Genomic DNA, 8,215 nt, shown 5'->3' with positions numbered 1-8,215 from the left:
GGACAGTGTTGCTGGGTGGATAAGCATCAGGTATGTGAGCATGCCCAGCACGGAGCCCACACGCAGTCACTCGGTACCCCCCTGAGCCCCAGGAAGTGGCTTGAGAGAAGTCACACCAGCCACCGGGTAACAATGAGACGTATACAGCTTTATTTCATCATCCGTAAAAAGTTGTACTCTGACAGAGCAACGCATTCCGTACCTCAGCAGAAAGCAAACGCTACATCTGAAAAGCCCCTTCCTAAGATCAGAACTGTGTAACCCTTCTCTATGTAATATCTCAATGCCCTCAAAGCTGGGCCCTTACTGGGTGGTAGTTGCTTTCACCCTCCTCCTGGTGATACTCTCTGGGTGGCTGTGACCCCCTCACATAGCAGCGGACTGAACAAAATTCTACCCGGACAGGCTGCCCTTACAGATTGGCCCCTTCCCTCCTACAAAAGGGAGTTCACAGGAATAACTTTCTGAGACATGGGTTCTATCTGAATTTCATTTAGCTTCCATTAAGTCTGCTGAAATAAGTCTATACTGTTCCTCTCTGCCCAGCCATCGCCTCATCATCTACATAATTTTCAGGCTATACCCCTCCCTTCTGGGGCAGTCGAGGGATGGAGAGTGTCCCTCCTGGGAGGCGCTTCCTGCAGACGTCTGGCATGTGGTATCAGACACTGCAGAGACTCAGTTTTGTTCTGACAGAGCAGAGGCCTGGAATTTCATTTTCCCCTTCCTGTGCTAAAAAAGTCCAGTGACTAAGCCACACTGACTCCCTGGGAAAAACTCCACGTTGCGTCAGAAGCTCATCATTCACGGGCTTCTGAGAGAACATATCCCCCCCTTCTGTTCACAGGACAGTATGCGTGAATTCATTTGGAGAGGAGAAGTGGCCGGCCACCCGGCCTGCGTCTCTACGTAACAGGCTCCCTTCTGTTGGTCGCAGTCAACAATCCAAACAGGAATTATGATCTTCCACATTCCTCAGAACTGCTCTCTCCTGAAGTCACTTTGCAGTTCTTGTTGACCAATATGGAAGCGAAAGAGAATGCAATGGCCTACCCAACCTAGAAACCTGTTCTGCATATTTCCCCTAAAAACACCACTGAAAATGCAAAAAAAGAGTCCCTTTTTTTTTGTTTTTTGCAGAAGCTCTACAAGAAAGCCTGTCTAAAATCACAGAACTATGCACACACAAACACAGACACGCGTGCTCACACACATACATCAGGATCAAACAATCTTAGCTACATAGTTGGGAAAGCACAGGGAAAGGTGGCAAGAGAAGATATGGAGATCGGATCAGCTGAAGATGTTGGAATGCTACAGTAATGGCATGGAAGTGGTTCTGGGTACATACAAAAAGGGGGGTGGGCAGGCAGAGAGGATGATTAATCCAGGATACCAGAAAGAGAGAGTCAGTGGCCATGCAAGACTTAAAGATAGATGCCAGTTTGCTGGATGAAGTGTTATATTACGGAGTGGCTGTCGGAAGGAGGACGGACTTGCATGGTCCAAGGGAGGAGCATCTGCTCAGCAGGACACCTCCATGGTCTGGTGTCTGTCCAGGACATCAGGAGACTCAGAGGATTCTTGAGTTCCGTCTGACTGATTGCTTGTGACAGATCGGCTGAAGGCACTTTCTCCAGAGCCGATGCTACTTGAGGTGGAGTGGGTTCGTGATCGGGCGAGCCGGGTCATGCTGGCAGATGGGACTGTAAGAAAGAACCAAGAGGACTATAGGAAGGAGCCCTGGTTCAACTCAGCTAATCGAGAAGTTTCACCAAAAGCTTTACATTTTAGCTTTCCCAACCCATTTAAGGTGACACCAGGACAAGACATAGCCATCCCCACTTTGCATTACTGGCTCTAGGTGAGGGGCTATAGGCAAGGCTGCTTTAAGCCTCTGGTTCTGGTTGGAATCTCAGCTGACTCTGGTCCACAGCAGAACGAGGGGAAACCTAAGTCCAGAGTGTAGCCTCTTAGCTATGCCCATGCCATTCATAAAGTGATTAGGAAGGAGGCTTTGGGAACCCAAGCAGGTAACCAAAACCTGCAGTACATGCAAGACTAAACCAAAGAAAGACAAACCACACCACACAAGTATGAAGGTGTTTCACAAACACAGTGCAAGCCCGATACAACGAGACTACCATCCGTGTCCACAGGCGACCCTTGCTACCTGGGGAGGAGACACGTAGGAAGATGAGGTGTAGGGAGGGCAGGCGGGCCTGGAGCTGGTCCCTGCGCAGGGGGTGAGGTACAGGTTACCTGTGAGGAAGAGCACCGGAGGTGGCTGTGTAACTCAGACTCCTGCCCACTGCCACCGCTCTGGCTGGGAGGTCCTTCCAGCTTGGCCAGGAGAGGGCCTTACCTGGCACACCCCCCTGCCTATCTTTCTGAGACACGAGCTACTCCCCCAGCTGCCATTTCAATGCTGGGGTCCGAAGATGCCATCACCTGCACTTCTCCGGGCACAGGCTCTGACGCTCCTAATTTGAGAATCCAGTGTCTGGGGGTTAACTCAAGGATCAGTAAGTAGGTGGTGGTGGAGGAGGGGCCCTGCCTATATAAAGGTTCACCTGCTGCTGTGACCCTGGCTGTTACAACCCGCTCCTTTACTCCTGGGGGACCAGGGTAGGACCTGCAGGCTAACTCTCTCAGGGCACAACGAGCCACGTTCTATCGGGCTCTCACTGCACAGGAAAACCACGGACATGCTGCGGGCAGCCAATGCAGCCAGGAGAGCATGGCTGGGAGGCAGGGGCAGGGCCAGCGTAGAGGAAGGTACCTGACTCGGTGCTCAGGTGACTGAGCTGCACGTACGGGACTGGAAGCAGGACGGACACAGGAAAAGGCACGTTAGTAACCCGACCGTGCCGAGCGGCAACTTCAGCTGCCCAGCAGACACTGACAGAACGCTCTAAGCCAGGGGTGAAGTTTTATTTTAAGGCCCCAGAAAGGAGGTGAGGCCAACTGATGCTTCAATAACATCTCAGATGTTACTCCTCTCAACTAGTCAAAGGTTTTCTCCTTCACTATAAAGGGCCAACCTGCTTGGATCGGAAATGGATCCAACAGCTGGAAGATCAGCTGCTTCCTAGGAAAGGAGAGGGACTTCTGCTCCTCCCAGAGGGATATGGGTGTGGGCTCGGTTGGTAGTGGCTCACAGACGGGGATGACACAGCCACTCTAGACGAGACACACACGAGCTGCCTGCCAGGTACAGGGCTGTACCCAGGGGCCCAGCTGCTGCCCAGAGCAGCTGCCCAATCATCATTAATCACATTGATACCAAAGACAGGAGAAAAATCACCCTACTGGATAAAGAGCTCTGTACCTGGGTAGAAGAGTTTTCCTTTTTATAACTCCAAGAAAGGAGCAAGTGTGGATATTCTGTGACAAATGAGAAAGCTCAGGGGTCTCACAATACAAGAGACCAGGACAGTGGCACATGATATGGACACATCCTTGGATTCACTCTACAACACTCTGCAAGTTCATCTCCTGTGGTGGAGCAGACTTAACTGATTTAACTCCTTTTCTTCTGGAGGCTCCATTTTGTTTCTCTAGTCCAGGAGTCATTAACCAGCTGAGTTCAGATGCAAATAACAACTTCAGATGCATAGCTTGGTCTGGCTAAGCTTCAGTGGTTGAAAATGTGGGCTCTGGAGTCAGACTGCCACGGTTTGAATCATGGCTCTGCAGCTGAATTGTTACCCTGGGAAAGGTGCTTAGCTTCTTTGAGCCTCAGTTTCCTCTTCTATAAAATGGGACTAATAACAGAACTTACCTCTCAAGGTTAAGAATATAGAGTGCCTGGCACAAAGTAAGTGCTTAATAAGCATTAGCTCATCTTTATATATACACACAGATGAATGTTCCATAAACAGTTTGGTTTCTACTTGATTTCAGGCTGGCTAGCACAGAGGTTATGCCCTGAGAATTGAGTACTCATCAGATGCCAAAATGACCCCATTATCAATAAATCTTTGGTAGAATAGAAAGTTGTGTACTACTCACTGTAGCCCATTCCCTGCAAAAAGTACTTGAAGGCCTCGGTGAGCTTCCCGGGCTAGGGGGACAAAATAAGAAGGCATTAATCTTTGCACAGTCAGAGAGCTGGAGTCAAATGGGTGCTTTTAAAAAAATCTCCTTACCTGAACTACTTGGGGTAGTCCACCACAGTCTGCCATCTAGAAGAGGAAAAATATGCAAGTCAGCTGAGACTTAACACTTAAGGGAAATGCTCTGAACATCCATGGGTCCTTTCAAACAGGACAGGATCAAATTTTAGGTTCCTTAACTTAATGTTTAACTACATCCAAGTGTCCATCTCCTCAATGCACTCTTACACAAAGACTTAGATCCTAGCAATAACCTTGGATGTAATTTTGAAAGATTATTCAACATTTATTAATCAGTAGTGCAGGGCCTAACTTTCAAGCCCGTGTCGGAAATTTTCCATTCGGGTGATAGTGAAGTTAACCACTACCTTCAACCATGGTTCTGCCTCCACCTGGAGAATGTTACTTTCAGAGTCCTCAAACAGTGTGATCCTAACTCCTCAGGGCACCACACTTTTAAGGTTCCCTCTCAACTCTACATTGTCTTCACTTCACGACTAAGGGGATGTCTCCAATCAGGCACTGAGGCTGAATTCAGCCAACCTACTTGGTCAGCCACTTTCATTTCATAGTTGGATTTGGTAAGGCTGTCTCTCACTTCATAAATCTTTACAGTTGGTTATTCTCACCTGTGCAAAGATTTCTAGAGTAGGGTTTTATTAGCATGCACTGGAATTACCAGGAGGACCTGTTAAAACTCAGATTCTTGAGTTCCTGCCCTAGAGATTCTTTTTTTTTTTTTTTAATATTTATTTATTTATTTTGCAACACGTGGGATCTTCATTGCCCCGTGCAGGATCTTTAGTTGTGGCATGCAGGATCTTTAGTTGTGGCGTGCGGGTTCTGTAGCTACAGCATGTGGGATCTTTTAGTTGTGGCATGCGGGATCTAGTTCCCTGACCAGGGATCAAACCTGGCCGCCCTGCATTGGGAGCACGGAGTCCTAACCGCTGGACCACCAGGGAAGTCCCTGGAGATTCTTATTTAATAGGTTTGCAGCGGGTCTCAGGAACTTGCATTTCTAACAAGCCAGGTGATGTATATTCTGCCAATCCGCAGAGAACACTGCTTCTAGGGCATGATGGCCAACCATGAGGCCACCCTCCTCCTTCCAGCTGTTATGCATTCCATACTCAGATAGCAGCCTATTCAGGCTGACTGGCGTTTTTTAAAAAAGAGACATGAACCTCATGGTCTCCCTTCACTAACATGAAAACTTTCTTTGAGAGTGGACTGTTATTCAGCAGATGGGATTGCCACGTGAGACACAGGAATTTGAGGTTAATAAGGAACAGTCAGTTCCCTGAAAATTCTACGTGTAAGATCAGGAACAAATATTTAACCTGAAAAAGTATAAAATAGACCTAACTGGCCCAGGCTGTATTTTCATGAAGGTTAGGAGTCAAAGTCTGATTAGAACTGTAAAACAGTTCCCGTATGCAGAGAAAATACTGGGAAAGACTGTTTCAAGCTTGATACCTATCAAACAGAGAATCAGTTCCATCATGCTGTTGTAGATGGGCATTTTTGCCCAGAAATAAGCACATCTATGGCTACTGTAAAGTTGTTTTGCGCTTTTGGAAAACTGATTAAAACCTGCAATGAAAGCTAATTTGAAACCACATGCTTTAAAAAAAAAAAAATCATATTTTAGACTAGTTCATCAATCACCTGGACCCCAGAACACTCTGAGTTTTGTAACCTCAGAGCATTAACCTCATGTTATATTTCCAGGAACTATGGGCTGCTTCTGGTGACAGCACTTCCCTTTTAATCTCACTTCAAAGAGAAAGGGAAGAAAGCAGAGGTCTTTCAGGATGAGAAAGTAACAGTCAGAAACATAAGATCAGTACTTAAATCTACTGTAATCCAAATTCAAACCAGGAGGTCAGGCCCTTAAATATGTCACTAGAGGCTCCAGAAAATGTGAGCCTGGGGTACAATCAAAACGGGGAGAAGCTTGATATTAACCCTAGAAATTTAATACAAGAGTTACTCTCTATTTGACCTAAGAGAAAGAAAAAATGCATCTACCCTTATCATGAGAATGTTATTGGAAGCTTCCCTTATCCATACAAGGGGATTTAGCACGTAAAGAATTTCCATTCATTGTCTAATTTCTCACAACAATATTAAATAATGCTTATGACGTTTTTAATGACATGGGAAGATGTTTAATTGTCAAAAAGTTGAGGAAAACAGACACAGGGCTATAAACAGCCTATGATCTTAATGATGTAAAAATGTATAGGAAAAAGACCGATATTTTTACCAGAAGGTTACCTTTGGGTGGCAGGATTAGGGTAATTTTTATTTTATTCTTTTTTATATTTCCATTTTTTTCCTATTTTCCAATTTTCTACAATGAGAATATATTCAGGAAAAGAAATTTTTTTTAAGAGAGTGAGAGAATCAGAGAGAGAAAGAGAAGCTTTCCTTCTTTCTGGGCATCTATTCCAGAAATAAAGTAATCTGAACCACGTATAATTTACTCACTAATGGTTGGCAATGAGGAAAGAAGACACATTACCTTTAGCAAAGTTGTATTTACAGGATTCAGGCGAGAATTGCATTCAACCTTAAAAAAAAAGAGAGAGAGAGAGAGAATTTTATGAACTGCTAGAAAAATAAGAAATCGCTTGGCATGAGAATGATCTTCCAAGATCAATGGCTCATTTGGAGATGGCTGAATCAGCCAAATTACCAAAATACAAAAGTGGGAGACATATTTATATGAAGTACTTTATATCTTATATTTCTTAGTAGATCTAAAAATCTGGCAAAGCATTTTCTGAATCCGTTACAAGTAGAGTCTTTAAAGGACTACATGTTGAATCTAATTCCTCCTACTCGCTACATAACATGGGGACAAGTTACCTAATTTAAAAAGTGAACTGGACCGTGGCCCTCACCTGCTGGGGTCTTGATGATTTCCCAGCACAACTGGCCCTTATGACTGGCCCTTATACCCCTCCCCTGCCCATTTCTCACCCCTTTCCCGTGCCCTGGAGGTAGTGGGTCTGCCATTCCTTACACCCTGATTCTCTTCTGCCTCAAGATCTTTGGCTATCCCATGTAAAGTTGAACTCTCTACGGTTTTTCTCTCACTGTAGCCATCACAATTAAGAATTACAACCTTGTATATTTACATGTATGGTATCTCATACCTTTGTATCCACAAAGGCAGGGACCTCAAAGAAAATATTCTGGGGAGATAATCTCCAGGTTCAACAATGTTTTATGGTTAACTTGATTAACTGGATCTCTTCTTTACACGTGCTTGCCCAAGCACACATATAATACGCTGCGCTAAGAGCATGGAATCTAGTGGGGTGGAAATGTAATTATGAGGCAGAATGAGATCACTTGAAAATTTCACTTCTGAGCTGAGTGAGAATAGAAGAGTGAGTAGAATTTCTATAGCTAGAGCAAGAAGGGGTGGGCATTTGAAGGCTTCCAGAGTCAGGGGGAAAGCATAAGCAAAGACTCAGGGGATGCGAAGTGAGCGTGCAGGGCATGTGTGGGGTTACAGAGACAAGCATGGCGTGAGGATGCACCGCGGGGCGAGGTTGGAAAGACTTGAACTGACTGTGGAAGGCAAAAAGCCACAGAGGGTTTCTGGGGTGACAGGATGTGAGTTGTTTTAGTAAAATAACCAGCAGTGGCCTGTATGACAGACTGCAGAGGCAGCGAGCCAGTTAGGGAGTTATTAAAATTACCTAGGCAAGAACCAGTAACCCAGCTGAACGTTTACTCTGGGGATTGCTGATGGGTAGGTATTCAAAACTCTTCTAAAAGCACAGGATGATCTAAAAGCCAGAATCACCAAATCAAGGTTTTTGCTCTATACAAATGACAACGCAGGCAGTGACAAACAAATGTACCCGTTTACTTACTATAGAAGGTGCTCTAAAGGGCAGAATGTAAAAACCGGATCCCTAACTGCCAGGCACAGTGCTGAGAACACAGTAGATATACAATAAATATTTTCTGGAAGAATGAACTCCCAAGTCTGTATTTAATATAATAAAGCATGCTTTTCTTGGTTCATCACTTTGTAATTTCTGTAACTTTATAAGAAGTCTCAGTTTCTGGTA

The 8,215-nt window shown here is 45.2% G+C and overlaps 2 protein-coding genes across 6 annotated transcripts in view; one reads left to right on the top strand and one right to left on the bottom strand.

The window, feature by feature from the left end:
* Positions 1-8,215, top strand: part of RAB5IF (RAB5 interacting factor) — a 57,502-nt gene that overhangs the window by 34,033 nt on the left and 15,254 nt on the right. The window contains exon 4 of one of the 2 annotated variants that reach the window (XM_059899014.1): positions 848-1,192. The exons of the other annotated variant lie outside the window; for it this stretch is intronic. Within the exon in view, the coding sequence (XP_059754997.1) occupies positions 848-913 (66 nt within the window). The 3' untranslated portion in view covers positions 914-1,192. Of the gene's footprint in view, positions 1-847; positions 1,193-8,215 lie in introns of those variants that run through there. 2 annotated transcript variants of the gene reach the window in all.
* NDRG3 (NDRG family member 3) overlaps positions 128-8,215 on the bottom strand; it is an 84,771-nt gene continuing 76,683 nt past the window's right edge. For all 4 annotated transcript variants that reach the window (XM_059899002.1, XM_059899001.1, XM_059899003.1 and 1 more), the window contains 4 exons: positions 6,649-6,696; positions 4,152-4,187; positions 4,015-4,066; positions 128-1,706 (listed from right to left, as the gene is read on the bottom strand). In XM_059899002.1, coding sequence (XP_059754985.1) covers positions 1,525-1,706; positions 4,015-4,066; positions 4,152-4,187; positions 6,649-6,696 — 318 coding nt within the window. In that variant the 3' untranslated portion in view covers positions 128-1,524. The remainder of the gene's footprint in view (positions 1,707-4,014; positions 4,067-4,151; positions 4,188-6,648; positions 6,697-8,215) is intronic.

The sequence above is a fragment of the Balaenoptera ricei genome, chromosome 15 (assembly GCF_028023285.1).
Source record: "Balaenoptera ricei isolate mBalRic1 chromosome 15, mBalRic1.hap2, whole genome shotgun sequence".
Taxonomy (NCBI): domain Eukaryota; kingdom Metazoa; phylum Chordata; class Mammalia; order Artiodactyla; family Balaenopteridae; genus Balaenoptera; species Balaenoptera ricei.
Note: the sequence above shows the minus strand (reverse complement) of the source record. Positions and strands in the feature narration are given on the sequence as shown.